This window comes from Polyergus mexicanus, unplaced genomic scaffold (genome assembly GCF_030449975.1).
Source record: "Polyergus mexicanus isolate NDT 795.1 unplaced genomic scaffold, iyPolMexi1.0 SCAF_20, whole genome shotgun sequence".
Classification (NCBI taxonomy): domain Eukaryota; kingdom Metazoa; phylum Arthropoda; class Insecta; order Hymenoptera; family Formicidae; genus Polyergus; species Polyergus mexicanus.
Window position 1 is genome coordinate 2,917,307 of NW_027223340.1, and position 18,118 is coordinate 2,935,424.

General features: G+C 35.4%; 3 protein-coding genes across 4 annotated transcripts in view; 1 reads left to right on the forward strand and 2 right to left on the reverse strand.

Annotated features, from left to right (window-relative positions):
• LOC138941675 (odorant receptor 13a-like) overlaps positions 1–18,118 on the reverse strand; it is an 85,012-nt gene that overhangs the window by 10,611 nt on the left and 56,283 nt on the right. The window lies entirely within an intron of this gene.
• On the forward strand, positions 8,583–10,498 carry LOC138941905 (uncharacterized). Its single transcript, XM_070311863.1, has 2 exons — positions 8,583–8,632; positions 8,977–10,498. Exons 1-2 carry the CDS (start codon positions 8,583–8,585, stop codon positions 10,496–10,498), a joined length of 1,572 nt encoding a protein of 523 aa, XP_070167964.1.
• On the reverse strand, positions 12,994–14,524 carry LOC138941906 (uncharacterized). Its single transcript, XM_070311864.1, has 4 exons — positions 14,301–14,524; positions 13,997–14,224; positions 13,914–13,918; positions 12,994–13,063 (listed from the first exon to the last, which is right to left on the reverse strand). The coding sequence occupies exons 1-4, from the start codon at positions 14,343–14,345 to the stop codon at positions 12,994–12,996; spliced, it is 348 nt and encodes a 115-aa protein (XP_070167965.1). The 5' UTR covers positions 14,346–14,524.

Genomic DNA, 18,118 nt, shown 5'->3' on the forward strand with positions numbered 1-18,118 from the left:
ACAGTGGGATCTTTACATTACAAATAATGTATTTATGTACGCAACATATACTAGTGCTGGGATAACTATTGTGCAACTACAATATGAAATAATGTTTTTAAGTATTGTGGATTTATTCAACCTAAAGGAAGACTGTCAAAATTGTAATGATGACAATTATACTGGTAAGATCGCTGTACAAATAATATTATTCTGCCTATTAACATCATATCATGTTTATTTTTATTTCAAGCAGATGAAATAGATAGATACTAATAGAAAGATACTAATTCGCAAACCAGTGGATTACATCGATTGTCACGAATCCATTTACAAACCACGAGAATCTTTTAAGCGAGAGTTAAATATAATAGTCTTCGCTAATAGAATCTTGTGATCTATAATGGAATGATCAACGATTATTCATTAACTTGCAGTATTAAGTAAACATGTGCATTACTATTTACTTAGTTAATACATCAAAGAAAACAGTGTTTTAGCATGTTTTTAAACAATTATACTTGTAAGATTGTTGTACAAAAGAGAACTTAATGTTATGCTATTAATATTATATCATGTTTTATTTTTATTTTAAGTAGGCGAAAGTAATAGATGGGTACTAATTTGCAAACCACAGATCCAGCTTGCATCGAGGGAAAGGAAGGAATCCATTTACAAAGCACCAGAATCTTTTAAATGAGAGTTAAATATTATAGCCTCTGCTAATAAAATTTTGTGATCTGTAATGGACTGATCAACGCTCATTCATTAACTTGCTTAAGTGTCTATTGAAGCAAAAATGATTTCGTGCTATCGATGTTAAAAAATTGAGTAAACAGTTGTATTGCTATTCAAGTAGTGGATACATCAGTGAAGACAGTGGTTTAACATGTCATACTCAACAAATGCAGCATATTGTATATTATCTGTATCACAAAAGAAAAATCTTATATTTTAAAGTGTATATATGAACGCACTATTTTTTAGAAAAATAATCTTGTATCAATATGATAATTATATTTATAATAATTATACTTGAAGATCTATATTTATATCCTGTTTTACATAATTCATATACGTATATTTAAACATGGTATTAAAATAGATATATTCATATATTTGTATTATTTATTTGAGCTTAGTCCTTGCCTTTCGGCTTAGGACGAACTTCCGGTTACACAATTTTCTTCATCCACTCTGCGCTTATATATAAATTTCAATTTAAATTTAAACTTAGATTTGCCTTTAATAGGAACTCGATTAAATCTAGAATTAAAACTAAAACTAAAATTAAAACTAAAATTAAAATTAGAATTAAAATTAAAATTAAAATTAAAATCAAAATTAAAACCAAAATCAAATTCATAATTCAAATTCCAATTGGCGCTGGGGCTATATAAAATAGAATTGGATAAACTTTACAATAAAATAAAATAAAATAAAATAAAATAAAATCAAGAATCAAAAACACAATCAAAATCAAAATAATAAATATACAAATAAATATAAACGCATCTCTATCCTTCCTCTGCCGCCTTCTTCCTTTCTTCTTCTATTCTCCTTAGTACTATCAGCCCTTGTCCATCCTCCCCCAACACTTTTTCTATCTCCTCTTTCTGTCCCGTCTTTTCACATTCCTTGAGTACATGCCACATGCTTTCTACCTCTTTCTTACATAGCCTGCATACTTTTTCCTCTTCTGCTTTCCAGTATTCTTTTTCTCTTGCTTCATTGCCGCACCTGAACCTTGCTATCGTTTTTCTATCTTTTTGCTTCATTCTCTTACTTAGATATTCTGCTCTCTCTTCTTTTATTATCTTCTTGTATTCTCTGTTGTACGTAGACTCTTCTATCTTTTTCCTTCTTTCCGCCTTTTCTTTCTCTCTTATCTTCCCTATTATTTTTTGTACTGTGTTTTCCTCCTCTTCTCTGCTTCCTTCTCTTATCTCAGTACCCTCTCCTTCCTCCTCTAATATTTTCCTCCTTATTCTCGCCCATTTTCCTTCTCTTCCTGCCCCCCACTCTTTCTTCCTCTCTTTCCAGCATTCTTCCACCAGTTTCTTCCTCGTTGTTCCTATTTTCTCTTCATACTTCAGTGCTCTTTTCAACGCCTTCTCTTTAATTTTCACTAACTTTCCTTCCTCTACTACTATGTAATTCGGCGTTGTCCTTTCCAGACCTAGTATCCATTTTACGTATTTTCTCTGAATTCCGTCCAGTCTTTCCTCTTTTCTCCATCCCCATATTTCTGCTCCAAACAAACTCACACTCTCCACCAATGCTTCAAACATCTTCATTCTTCTTATGTAGTCCTCCCTAAATAATCTCTCTCATATGCTCCACGTTTTCTTCATTGCAATCATTGCTTTTCTTCTTCTTTCTAAGATATGTTTCTCCGCTCCTCCATTTTTTTGCATAATGTATCCTAAATAGCTAAACTCTTTTACTTCCTCCAATTCTTCCTCTCCCCATTTCCATCTCCTCTTCTTTGTTCTTCCTTTCCCCTTTTCGAATACCATCACTTTTGTCTTCTCCGAGCTTAATGTTAGACTTTTTTTCTCTAAATATTTCTTAAATCTCCTCAGCATTTCCTTCATCTCGCCTTCTCTCTCTGCCAGTAAAACTATGTCGTCCGCATACATTAGCGTCCATATCTTTCTTCTTCCTACCATTACTCCCCCCGTCTGTCCTCTTTCCATTTCTTCTTCCAGATCTGCTACGTAGATGTTGAATAGCGTCGGGCTCATTGGGCAACCTTGTCTAACTCCTTTCCTAGTCCAAAACTCTTCTGTATATTTCTCTCCCACCTTAATTACGTTCTTCGTTTCCTTATACGTCTCCATTATTCTCTTTTTCAGCTTATTCGATACCCCAATTTCCTCCATCCTTTCTCTCAGTATTTTTCTGTCTATTCTATCAAATGCCGCCTTCAAATCAGCGAAACATGCAAAGACTTTGCCTTTCTTTTTTCCTACCTCTCTATCCACTGCGTGATTTAATACATATACAGCATCCATAACCCCTCTTCCTCTTCTGAACCCGAATTGACCTTCTTCTAATTTGTCATCGATCTCTCCCATTAATCTCTCATTTAGAATGCTAGCATAAATCTTATATGCTGTGTCCATCAGTGTTACACCTCTGTAATTCTTTACCTCCTTCTTTTCTCCTTTTTTGAATATGGGGCATATTACTCCTTTCTTCCAGTCCTCCGGTATTCCTCCTTCCTTCCATATTTTCTTTATCATTTTCCACATTGCTTCTCCTATACTTCTTGGCATGTATCTCCACACTTCATTTTCCAAACCATCCTCTCCTGGCGCTTTTCCTTTCCTCAATCTTTTCAACTGCTTTATCAATTCCTCTCTTGTTATTTCATCCTCTTTCTCTTCTTCTCCCCTTTCCGCTTCCTTTTCCTCTAATACTGCCAATTGCTCTTCTCCCTCCAGTATCCCCATAAAATGCCTTTTCCATTCTTCCTCGCCTATTTCTTCGTTTATCTCTTCTCTTCTTTTTCTGAATCTGTTTATATATTTCCATGCCTCTTGTTCTGACTTGATCTTCCCTATTTTTTCCTCTTCCTGTTTCTCATATTCTTTTTTCTTTTCTTTGCACCATTCTTTGTACTCTTTTCTCATCTTTATATATTCCTCCGTTTCGCATTCTCCCTTCCTCCATTTTCTCATTCTCCTTCTTAATTCTCTCTTTTTGTTTTTCCATTCCTTGTCATGCCATACTCTATCTCCTATCTTCCATTTATGTCTCCTCTTCTTCTTCTTTGGTATTGCTTCCTCTACTTTCTCTTTTATTTCCTTCCATAATTCTTCAATCCCCTCTTCTTTACTGGTCCACTTCTCACAGCTCCTCAAGTATTCTTCCTTTGTTTCTTCTTTCCATTCTCTTCTTTCTATTTCTTTCTCCTCTTCTATTTCTTTTTCTTCTTCCCTTGTTCCATATAATGTCGCTTCCAACGGTACGTGATCCGAGTCCGTTCTTTCTCCTATTTTCAGACTCTCTACTTCCTCTGTAGCCTCTTGGTTTCCTATTATATAATCGATAACTGATGTTCCGTTTTCTCCTATATATGTCCATTCTCCTTCTTCTCCTTTGCTTCCATTTAAAATCACCCATCCTCTTTCTTCAATTTCACTTATTAGTCTTCTTCCTTCTCCGTTTATTACCTTGTCCTTCGATTTTCTTTCTCTCTCCTTTTTTACCGCTTCGTTTATCCAACCCCCTTCCTCCCCTGTTCTGGCGTTCCAGTCTCCTCCTATTAACAATACGCCTTCCTCGTTCTCTTCCATTCCTTCTGAAATTGTGTGCATTGTTTCTTTTACATTCTGACTGTACACTGTCATCACTCTCCACTCTCTCCCGTCATATCTTATTCTCCTTTCCACTATGTTGTCGCTCCATTCTTTGTATTCCAAGGTCGTTATCCTTTTGCTTATTCCTGTTATAATGCCTCCTTTTGCTCTCCCTTTTTTGTTTTCTCTCTTTGCTGGTCTACACCTCCATTCCAGATTTTTCGGCAGTTTGTCCTTTATTTTATTCCATCCCTCTTCCTCTATCCACGTTTCCATCAACCCTACCATCTCAAATCCGCTTAAGTATTCCCACACCTCTTTATCTTTATTTGTAACTCCTGCTATATTCCAAAAACACATTCTTGCCCCTTTTTCTCCTCTTCTCTCTTTTTTCTCTTTTTCCTATTGCCTTCCTCTTCTTTCTTTCTCTTCCTCTTTCTCTTCATTTAAACAATCTTCCTTTTCGTTCCATTTAAACCATTTTCCATTTACACTTATTTTCTTGTACCCTATTTTCACTTCCTTTCCTTTTTCTTTCTCCTCTCTGGCCCTCCTTCTTAATCTTCCTTGGATCTCTCTTTCCCTCCTGGTTAGGTCATCGTCTATATATATTCCTCTATCCAGGTTCTTTTTCCTCACCATTATATTTCTTTTCATCTCCCATTCCTCTACTGTCACTACTACCCCTTTCTTTCCTTCTCTCTCCTTTATCTCATATGCTTTCTCTACCTTTATTTCTACTCCCAATTTTTCCTTTACAAATTCTTTTATTCTTTTCTCTATATTTGTTTTTTCAATATTTATTCCTCTTATAACTATGTTCTTCTTCCTTTCTTCTCTTTCCTTCTTTTCTTGTACCATCTCTAAATTTTGTATTCTTTCTAGCATCTCTTTCCTTTCTTCTTTCCACTTCCTTCTTTCCTCTTCTCTCGCCTCTCTTTCTTCTTGCATTTCCTTTAATATATTTCCCATTAGTTTCTCCATTAGTTTCTCACAGTGTTCTCTCATTTCTGACACTGTTTCCTCTTTACAAATCCTCATTATACCTTCTATTCTCCTTTCCATTTCCTTCTCCGGATCTCTGCTCATTCCGAAATTTTCTAGTGTTTTTTCTTTTTGTTTATTTTTACTTCCCGTGGGCCTACCTACCTTAGTTGCCATCTATCTCTTCCTCTACGCACTCCGACCTTCTTTACTGCTCCCGCTTCTCGCACTCCTCCACCTTAATGGTTGCTGTCCTAACCTAAAACCGCCTTCTCTACTTTCCTCTTTTCTTCTCTGCTCTTCTTTCACCTCCTCTTTTCCCTCCACTTCCTTGCTTTCCTTTTGTCACCCTCTCTCTCACTTCACCCTATTCTCCGTTTTTCTCCTCTTCCTTCCACAATTATCACCTCACTTTCCTTCCTTCTATAACTACTCTAACTTTCCTTCGTCACTCTCCAACCGGAAGTCTCATATATTTGTATATTAATATAACTATGTTTTTCATGATACGAAATTTTTATATGATATCACATATGTCAAGGCATCGTACCATATGAAATTTTTTCAAGTACAATTTTCAGTACAATTTTTAATTGTTTACAAACGGCATACGAAATATACTGATATACAAATATATAAATATATCTATTCTAATACCATATTTGAATATATGTATTAGGTGAGGCAGTACATAAGTATGAAAATCTTCAAATATTATTATTATAAATATATAATTCATCACAATCATATTGAAATAGGATTATTTCTTTGAAAAATAGTGTGTTCTTATATTTAATATAATTATAATAGTATATAAATCGGTTAAGAACAAAATATATGATTTTTTTATTATGAAACAGATAATATACAATATACTGCATTTAAGTATAACACTAAAGCACGCCTTGTTTGGTTTTATTTTTCGTAGGGCGGCTTGCACCTCTTGTATGGTGATATTAGGTTCTGGATCAAAAACTGGAGCTTCCACCTTGCTAGTGTTTTTCGGTGTTTCGTTCTTAAACAATTTTTCGCAGTAGGATTTCCAACGTTCTTTTATACGTCTGTTAGAAGCCTTCCATCGTCGTCCCTGACTGTTGTGTGATGAGGTGTGAACTTCCTTGTTATTTGCTTCAGCTTTAGGAACATATCTTTGGTTTCGTTTCTGTCGCTATGTATTTCCAGTTCCGCACAGATGTTGTTTAGATATTGTTTCTTGTCATTCCGGCATTTCCGTTTTATTTCCTTGTTGACCTCGCCGTACATTTGCCTTGTTTCTGGCTGTTGCAGCCCCGTCTTTTTTATGCTTCTCCGTAGCTGTATCATATTCCACGTATCATCGCTTATCCACGGTTTTCTTCCATTGTTGACGTTGGGTGTTGCGTTAGCTCTAGCAGCTGCCCTCTCCATTGCGTTCTTCGACCTGAGCCAAATAGCTTCTGCATCTTCAGTGGGCCTGATGTTGTTTAGGACTCTTCACTTCTTTCTCCGCCTTCTTCAACTTAAGTCTCAGTTTGGCTGCGAGGAACTGATGATCGCTACCACAATTATAGAGTCCTTGATCGATGTTCTCCATCTTGAGCTGATCATGATGTAGTTTATCTGGTTCCGATAGACACCTCCAGCAGAGCGCCATGTACATCGTTTTCTAGGGTGATGCTGAAATCCCGAGTTGCAGATGAAAAGGCTGTTATTAGTGCAAAAGTGAATTAGCGCTCGCCCCTCTCATTCCTAGAGCCCAGTCCAAACCGTCCCACGGCTCCGCGTAGCCCTTCATCGGCGCCAGATTCTCCTATTTTTGCATTGAAATCACCCATTAGTATAGTGATTTCTCGAGTTGATATCTTTCCAAGCGTCCCTTCTAACTCTGCGTAGAACGCCTCTACATCTTCGTCGTCGGAAGCGCTGGTGGGGGCATATGCTTGTATTATATTTAACCCAGCAGGCCGAGCATTAAACCTAAGAACCATGATTCGATCATTAACTGTCTCATATCCGATGACTGCGCTGTTTATACTTTTGTTTACTATGAAACCTACTCCATTCCTTGATGCCGGAGAAATATACCATGTTTCCATTTCTGCTCCTAAAGTATCCTTGGCCCTTCCAATGGATCTCCGCAATCCCTGTTATTGCTGTATCCGATGTCTCCTTCTCCACGATTGCCAGTTTGCCGGGATCGAGTAGACCGCGCACATTCCACGTGCCGAATTTGATGGTATTCTATAACTTTTTAGTTATTCCAGTCGCCGCGTTTCCATGTGATGCCTGGTTTCCTACATCTCCATGGCCGGTAGCCCATTTCACACTCTCAGACCTGGACTCCGAGGAGCGCCAATTGCTAGTTGGATCGCCCGGCAGAATATAGTCTATTTCTACCATGATCCATAAGTGTTCTTGGGGCAACATAAATGCAATGGGGCATCGCTTCCTTCTGCATTGGTGTAGGATTGGAATAGGTAAAACATTAGATGAGACTTGGGTTAGGACGTGCTTTCTCCAGGTGTTAGGATGTGAAGAAAAGCACGAGCTTGCGTGGGCAGGGTCGCTAGGCCCTGAAGCAGGTCTGCCTCACCGGGATCGTAAAGGGGTACCTGCTCGTTACCCATTCTTGACAATTATTAAACACATATGCTTATGTTGCATATACATAATTTTGTATTATAAAGATATAACAAAAATTATTCACCTTTAATAGTAATGTGTCTTATATATATCTAAGATCTTGTCCCACATTGCTAAAGTAACCAAGCTCTTTCATATTAGCAAAGAATGTTTATCTAATGTCACTTCGTAGGATAAACAAAATCTCGAAAATTTACAGTTATATTTGATACTAAAACATGATAATAAGATATAAAGAGATTAAGACAGTGACATACGAGAGGTTAGGAAATCTCTCGTATGTGCAGTAGGCAATGTAGAAAACTATTAGAATATCCTTTTATTATTTATATACAAAATTTTTGTTGCATATCTGTGTCTTTCATGCTGTCCGCTAAAACAATTAATAATTATATTGTATTCTCTCGCACTCAAAATTTCACATATATGTCACGGCATACTAAATCCAAACGACTCCACCCCTTTCTTCCCCCCTCCATCAGAGCGCATTAGTTTTTTTGTTTTTCAAGGCAAATATGAACCAACAAACGTTTTAATTAGTTTTTTCGTGACCAACAAACGATTGCGCATTGATTGAACTAAGTTTGAAACAAAAAATATTTTTCCGGCTAATTTCACACATAATTTTGTTTTCGTATTTTCAAAAAAAATATTAACCAACAAAGAATTATATGTGTAAAGGTTCCAGTAATGTTAAAACGAAATGGGGAAAAGGCTAAGGAACCAGCACAGAAAATCAAGTGCGAATCTGAGATTTCTCCCGGTTAAGACTCAATTGTTAATCAGAAATCAAGTGCACCTATTTTGAATAAACTTCCGACATACTCTCCTCCAAGAAGCATAAATAATCAGATTTTAAAAAATCTACACTCCATCACGCACGATTTTCTAAATAAAAATCTGAACCTCATTATCACTAAAGCGGATAAAGGAAATGTGTCGGTCGCCCTTGATAAGTGTAGATATATCAATGAAATGGAAGAGACACAAATATAAAATTATACTAAAACTACTTATAATGTTTTATTATAATTAAAGATCCTACAAAAAAGTTCACAAGTGAACTACGGTTGTTGCTTTCTAGGTGGAAAGGGTCCAATTACATCTCGACTAATACTTACAGGTCTTTATATGTTAGTGACGGTATTTTACCTAGAGCGTATGGACTACCGAAAATTCATAAACGTAATCATCTTCTCAGAATAATTGTATCATCTCTAAATAGCCCGTTATATCATCTAGCGTCTTATCTTCATCGAATTATGCATAAAAGCCTTCCTACTGCACGCAGTCACATTCTCAACAGTTTTCAACTTGTTGATAAACTCTCACAAATTTCGATCAAAAATAATTTTTCTTTAATTTCTCTTAATGCTGTTTCACTCTTTACCAATATTCCAGTTGAGCTTGCTATTGATAGTATTCACAAAAGTTGGACATATATATCGAATAATTGTTCTGTCCCTTATAATGATTTCATTGTGGCCGTTCGATTTGTTCTTAACTCTACATTTTTTATTTTCAACAACATCATTTATCAACAAACATTCGGCACTCCGATGGGTTCACTGCTGTCTCCCATCATAGCAGATGTCGTCTTACAGGATCTTGAGGAGAAAGCGTTAGCAACGTTATGTTTTACTTCTTCCTTTTATTTAAGATATGTGGATGACATAGCTTTAGCTGCACCATCTTCTACTTTCGAACACATTTTGAGTGTTTTTAATTCTTTCCACTCGAGATTACAATTCACGATGGAGACAAGTGAAAATAATAAACTTGATTTCTTGGACGTCACTATAATTCTAAAAAATAACCGTTTGAATTTTGATTGGTTTCACAAACCTACATTTTCTGGCAGGTACCTTAACTTTCTTTCACAACATCCTTTGTGCCAAAAAAGAGGTACTATTATAGGCCTGGTCGACAGGGCTTTTTTGCTCTCCCATCCTAGTTGTCATCAAAGAAATTTAAATTTTATCATTAACATTTTATTGGACAATAACTACCCATTAGATTTTATATTTATGACTCTTCGAGATAGACTCAAGTATTTATTTAGTAATTACAATAAACATAGTCATAATTTCTCTGATAGGAAGGATGACACTAGTGAGGGAAAAAAATTTTTTACAATTCTATATGTCCCATCAATCTCTGAGCGATTCAAGATAACTAGGGATTTGGACGTCAGACTTTTGTACGTTAGCCTAAACGAACTACATCGTTTCATCAAAGTACACAAAGATCATGTTCCCAAACCATTATGTAATAATGTGGTTTATAAAATCGAATGTGATAATTGTGATGCATCGTATGTCGGTCAAACGAGCAGACAATTAAAAACGGGAATCAACGAACATCGTAATCACATTCGACGTAATACTTCTGTTCATTCTGTTATTACTGACCACAGATTACAATTTAGTCATGAGTTTAAGTGGAACGATGTTAAAATATTGGATAGTGAACCATATTATAATAAACATTTGATATCTGAAATGGTTTTTATAAAAAGGCAAAATAATAGTTTAAATCTACAAACTGATACGGATTGCCTGCATGAGGCGTATGTCAATACGATAGACATGCTCCCGAAATTTTGACCTTCGGTTCCTATATTTATATACAATACTCTAGACACATCACAAACATTATATTCATGTGTTTTCGTTTTGCTCTTTAAATCTATCATTACCGTTCGCACTCGTACATATTGAGCATGTGATTTACGTTTTAATTTGTGACATGTAACAAGCGATATCTGGTGACAATGAGAAATAAGAATCCATCTCTTTGTGAGTTCTTTAATTGTTCTTTGTAGGTTCGGTCTCTAATAATTTTGTAATTATTCAGATATGCATGTTCTCTGCCCATGCCTATGGCATACGTTAAAGAAATGGTTGTCTTTACTGACGGAGGCTTTATGCTGCCGTATTTACTTCTTTACTACGAACATTGAAGAACACAGCCTACAGATGACATGTATAGTTTAATTTTAAACATGACTTCGACATGCTCTGCATTTGTACCGCACAACTTTATAGCGTTAATTGCATTAATTGATTTGTAAACAATTGTAACGGGTGTACATCTTTTTATATATTTTTTTGCGCTGAAGAGGATCCAAAAATGGATCGAAACGTTCGCTAGATTTTATATCGTAATAAACTAAATTCGCACTTGATGTTCTGTGCTGGTTCCATAGCCTTTTCCCCATTTCGTATTAACCAACAAACATTGTAATTAGGCCACCACCATTATCATTTCGAGATGTCCTCAGTAAGTTACTAAAGTTGCCTATGCAGATGCTCAGAACGAATCTTATTGGTGAATCATTTTGCTTCTTACAGTCGGCAGCCAATGAGAGGACGCGTAGACGAGACCATATTGTTTTTTAACCTTTTATTAACAATATAAATAACGATAATTATACGCTTTAAGCCTTTCTTGGTTAATAAGAAACTTTGAGCAAAAGATAATATCAAATTATGTAATAGTCATCGAGAACTAAGAGGATAACCGATCCGAGCTCGGTGAAACGCATACTCTCTCCGTCTTTTGTCAATCTGCGGTTGGCAACAGTCGAGAGTACATAAATTTTTATTTTTTGTTTTTATCGTTTTTTCAAGAAATTTATTAAGTTTCACAAATTTTAAATTATCGCGAGCTAGTAACAGCTATATGTGGATGGTAGTGCGTCAGTTTCATAGAAAAGTAAGTTTTCTATGAAACTGATTATGTGCAGAGCATGAAATTTACTTGATCTTATACCAAGATTTCTAAAATTAATCTCAATTCGAGATTTATAACCCCTCTTTATCCCCCCCCTCCCCTCCTGGAGAGACGAAGACGAGAAAAAGCTTAGAGATAAGAACAATCGCTCGGCAAACGAAAGACTCGGGTTCGATTCTCGATTCAGCGACTTCGCCCCGATATTTTTCTCGTCTTCGTCTCTCCAGGGAGGTAAAGAGGGGTTATTATAAATCTCAAATTGAGATTAATTTTAAAAATCTTGGTATAAGACCAAGTAAATTTCGTGCCCTGTGCACATAATCAGTTTCTTAGAAAACTTATTTTTCTATGAAACTGACGCATTACCATCCGCGTATGGCTCTTACTAGTCCGCAATTATTTAAATTTGTGATATCATTTAAGAGCCTTAATTTCTTAAATTGTTATTAAGTTTCATTTTCTTTTTATTTTATTCTCTTTTCACCTTTTGTTCTTCCTTTGCATCAGAGATTTTTGAGCGATAACTTCTTAAGGAAGCATTTTTTGACCTATGTTTATAGGAAATTTTTTGTTCAGGATCAAATTTCCAATAAGATCTCAAAGTTTGGCTGGAACGTTCGGGGCCACTTTGTATATACAGGGTGGGGCATTTATATTGAGACACCTAAATATCTAAAAAATAGAGCAACATAGAAAGAAATGTTTCAGACAAAAGTTGTTCGGTTCTAAGGGGGTTATAAGATGGTGCCATTAGTTTGACTTTGGGTAGAGACGCTTCGGAAATTTCAATGTCAATCTTGTTTTTTTAAATGGAAACTCTCCAATTTTTTATATAAATCGATTTCTTGCAATATTTTGCATAAAAAGTTATAGAAGTATGATGGCGAAAAGTTTAATAGTTTACGAGATATTTTTTCATTTAAACTTCATTTTTCTTTAAACCACTTTTTTCCATTTTCTTGAATAAATGTAACATTAAAATTTAAATTCGAGTAATTTATTAACCCGACCTTCTTCCTGTTATCCGAAATCGCACAAGGTCCCGTTCCGGGTAATAAGGATTCAGTTCCTTTACCAGAAAAGGGACCGCCGAGCGAACGGTCTTTCGACAGAGTAAGAGCGATCCTTCCGGTCGTTGACCTACCTGGGGCCCTAGTCTGTTCGTTTGACTCTAGGAGACGCATTGTCTAGCGTTTGTCAAGAGGTAAGTAGGTTACGCCTTACCGCTGACTCTTTCTTTCATTGAGTCTGGACGTAACATTTCATAAAATTACGCTATTAACTCTCCCCCAAATAAATATTATATATAATATATAAAATAACATAATTATATTGCAGATTTTATTACAAATAGTACATCATAAAACTACTTAACCCTTACTAGAATAACGTCGATCACATCGATCATCAATTTCGAGTTTAAAAGTGCTTCGTGTCTGGAACAAAAAGGATTAAAACTGAACTGCTTCTATGTACTTGGGTAGTTAACTTGATTTCATATTTAGTTTTGAGTAGTGTATCTAGGCCGGTTCTAACTCAGGTCCTCTGAGGGGGTTGGGGGGGGCAAGGTAAAACCGATGCGGGGAGGGGGGTATGACGTCATGCGAGGGAACCGCGTCCTAACCGGTAGACAAGGGGTCCGCGGAGAAGGGGGGAGGGGAACCGCGTCCTAACCAGTAGGCGAGGAGTCCGCGGAGAGGGGGAAGAGGGACCGCGTCCTAACCGATAGGCAAGGGACCCGCTAACCTAACCTAATCGATAGGCGAGGGGTCCGCGGAGAAGGGGGAGGAGGACCGCACGAAATCGGTTAGCGAGGGACCCGCGGGGAAGAGGGAACGCGAAGGTACGATGCCGCGAGTAGGTGTGAGAGAGATAGCGCGAGGCGTCCGCAATGTGTAAGAGAAGGATAGCGCTAATGATATTCTATGAGCGTGGGAGAAGGATAGCGCGAGGCGTCCATATGAGCGTAAGATAAGGATAGCGTTTGCATGCACGTTGGAAAAGGATGGCGCGAGGCGTTCGCAATGTGTGGGAGAAGGATAGCGTCCGCATGCACTTGGGAGAGAGATAGCGTCCGCAAGGAGATGCAGAAATAATCGACATTTTTAATATAATAATAATATTTATTCAATAATTGTGTGTATATCATATAAATGTGTGTGTGTGTGTGTATGTGTCAAAAATAATAATAAAAATAATAATAATAAAACAATAATAATAATAATATAAAAATATAAAATATACAAAAAGATATAAAATATGTATAATATAATAATAAGGCGGCGCTCCTTCTGAAACAGAAAAACATTATATTAATATAAATTTAATTTTTAATATTTAATATATTACGAATCTTAAAAGATACTTACAATTAATTCTTTAACCTCTTGCTCGGAGGCTCGTCCCACGATTCCTCGACGTCTTCCTCGTAGGGCTCGAGCCCGAAGACGTCTTAGGTCTAAATGAACACCGCCCGAGCCGTTATCCTCCCACATGTCCTCACGGAATTCACGCTCGTGCCACTGCAACATTCGTACATCTCGTTGGTGCTCAAAGTTTAGAAATCCAGGAATCTGGATATCGCTCGTATATTGATACTATAAATTAAATTAAAATTGAATAATAATATATTATAAATAATTAATATGATATAAAATAAAAAATGCTACTTACTCTTTGGAAAACCACCAAATTCAACAAGGCTCTCAACAGCCCCATCGCCAGGTCCTCCGCCCACCATGACGCTCCAGCGACCCCGACACAACACGGCTTCAATCAATGATGGCATTTTTCAAACTTTACTTGGAACACACTTAATAGACTTCTTCTCTATTCGCTGTCAAACACTTTGTGACGAACATACCGGGATAGACATTGTCTGGAATAAACATTTTAGAGTAGGAGATGTATCACTTACGAAGAACGCTTACTCTCAGCTCTTGATAAGAAAACAAAAGTTAGCATGTTTCCACGAGCAAATATCTAGTCTTTTAAATATTCGCTGTCAAACACTTTGTGACGAACATACCGGGATAGACATTGTCTGGAATAAACATTTTAGAGTAGGAGATGTATCACTTACGAAGAACGCTTACTCTCAGCTCTTGATAAGAAAACAAAAGTTAGCATGTTTCCACGAGCAAATATCTAGTCTTTTAAATATGAATAATATATTATTATAATATGTAAACCACTATCCCCCTCGGCTACCGGTTAGGACGCGGTTCCCCCGCGTGACGTCATACCCCCCCCCCCCTCATTGGTTTCCCCTCGCACCTCATCCCCCCTCAGACGACCTGAGTTAGAACCGGTTTAGATACACTACTGTTTTGATTTTTGACTTTTTAAAGATTTTTAATTTTTAGAGTTATTTTTTATTTTTTTATTTTTTATAAAAATTATTTTTTAAAGACAAACTTTTTAAAAGTTATTTTTTAGGGATAAATATTAAACTTTTTTTGCATACTTTTTTTGAGATTTTTTTATATATGTGGCGTATTCTTTTTACCTTTGTGAGGTTTCTTATGGGATCTCACTGCTTTTTGTAAAAATTTAAAATTTGAAATTTTTCCTGCATAATATAAAGTACTACATTACGCAGTATTTACATAGGTGTGATTTTTTTAAATTTATTCACTAGAAAGGAAATTCTTTTTTAAGAGGAATTATATAAACAGTATATATTTACAAAGCTTATATTTACCATATTGAATATAAGTATTGAATATAAGATAATCTTAAGTATCAATCACTTATCTATCTTATATTTATAGATAATTTTTATACAGAAGTTAAAGTGTATACAAACCGTATATAATCAATAATAATAATAATATAAATTGTGTAAGTGAATAAATATCAAAATATAGAAAGCAAATGGAAGAAAATCATTTTTATCACAAAGATGGACTTGTTTTTTACTCATACATTTAATGTGAATATGATACAAGTCCATTCTACTGAATAAACGCATACATTTTAACAGTATATAATTCCTTCTAAAATATATTCTAGTAAACGATATAACCAAAAGAGATCAAATATTTTTTGCATTTATTGATTTATTAAATATATTTATACATCGCGGAATAGTGCAACACAAGAAGAAAAGTAATAAAGTGGTTAACAGTTATTAAGAATATCGTGGGATAGTGCAAAGAAGAGAAGTGATTTTTTTCTAATCAATGTCATATTGAGCAAAGTTAGATTATATTAGTGAAACTGAACGAATGTTTACATTTGAGTGAATCTGTGCATTGTCAATTGACATATTTGTCATAAATACATTGTTGAAAAATGATTATGGAAGATTTTGGCTGACCATGCTTTCGAAAACGATAAGTGAATAATTATACTCGCAAACGCGTATTCATATAATATAATGTTTATTTAATTTTACATTTAAATGTAATTGTTGTGCCTCTCGGTGGAGGCACAGGATTTTGTTGGGATCGTTGGCCAATTGGAACTCAGGAGCTCAGGGTCGCACAGGGTCTTCTCACCGTTTCATTAATTATGTAGTCGGCTTAGAATAAAAGCCGTTTATTCAAATACATTAATATTAAATCTTCTTTTCTTTCTCACACTTCAATTCGGCTTATCGCGGTATAGAGTTGCTTCGCGTGCTTGATATCGCGGCTGCCGTCGCGCGATCAGCTGGGACGTTATTATTAAAACGATTACAACTGTTCATCTCGTGGTTACTATTGTTAATCTTTTCGCGCTATATGATTGTATGATTATCATGATTATTGATTCGTGTGATTTTGCGATTAGGACTGTCTGGCGCTCGTTCGAGGTAGGTTGTTTTATTACCTTCTTTTCGATTAGTTTTTGAAGGGGATTGTTCAGCGACAGGACCATAGATGATCATGTCGCTCGTTTTCGGCTGGAAAAAACCCAGTCGCAAGCTACGTGAATTCTTTGCTTGCATTTCCAGCACGTCGTCTTTCGAGTTTCGCGATCGCGTGGTCTCCGCGCGTGGCTCTCTTTGTCAGCGATTGCGCTCGTAACTCTATACGTCTTCCTCGGCTTCGAGTTGTAGTCGAAAGACGTTAAATAATATTTAATAATTAATAATTATATTAATTTGGTTATAGCCGTTTTGGGCTATAACAGTAATTAATGCATAATTATTTTTAAGTTAACTTACATATGGCTAAGCAATAAGTTTTGTTAATAGCAAAATAAATCTTGTGAGAATTCTAGCAAAAATATCATTAAAACAACAGCATTAAATACACATTTTTAATAGGCATAAAGAATAATGAAATGATAAAATCATATTGAAGCACTTCTATAATCTACAAACATTTTGCGGATCTGAAATTACTCGCTACTTTTGGTTCTGAAAATGTGAATGTTTATTTATATTTTATATATAAATGTATTTAATGCGTAATCAATATTTTTAGATCACTCACAAGTGGCAAAACATTGCATATTTATGGTAATATAGCAAAACAAATCTTGGAAATTCTATTAAAAATATTACATTATATATAATTGAAGGCGTCAGAGTTAGAGCTTGATATAGAAATGTTAAGCGTTAGTCAAAGAAGAGAAATAAGGTAATAATTTTATTTATAAATTATATAATGAAGGTTATTTATTTTTTTAGACTAAATTCTCTAGGAATAAGGCTTATTATTTATCTATTTAACGTTTTTGGTATAATAGTTGAACTTATTTTTTAAAACAATGAGAAACGTGATAATTGATGTGGTTTATTTGGATAGAACTGCCGTATAATGTTATCGGAGAACATTATAATATCTGTCATCGACAAAAAGTAATTCAAATTTGTATCAAAATAAGGAGGAAGAATTGGTTAGATACTAAATTGCAGATTTTATTATAGGAACGTATAAAAGTTTACAATAATTTGGCAGCTGCGTTGGTTAAAACAGAAGCCTATGATGCAGCTTTAGAAAATATGTTTCGAGGTGTCAACTACAAAATGTTAAAACATTACTTAGGAAAGCTATTGCAAAAATTCTGATTTTTTATTTACAATATTTAATCTTTTTAAAATAAGTTTTATATTTTATATATGGAAAATTCATATATGTGTATATACCCAGACACCCAAGCCTGTTTAAACAGATTTTGCCAAATGTCTGCTATAAATTTTTGTGAGCAGAAAAGTTACAAATTTAGTACAGAGTGTTATAGCCCGAATAGGCTATACACAAATTATTAAATATATTATTCTAAATACATATTATTTTATATGATTGCTCAACGTGTAACGAGCGTTGACCGAACAAAGCGCTGACGCGAGCCACGCACGAAGCCCGAGCGACCGTGCAATCATTTCATTGCGAAAACGCGGAAATCAGGGCAAGCGGAAGAAAGATATTGCGAAAATGCAACGTAAAAGTTCTACTTAAAAGCGAAATAAAAAAGAATAAAGAAATTGCAAAAGTGCAAGTAAAGAAGTCCTACTTAGAACTTCTTAGCTTGCATCCGGATATTGCCAAAATCAAGCG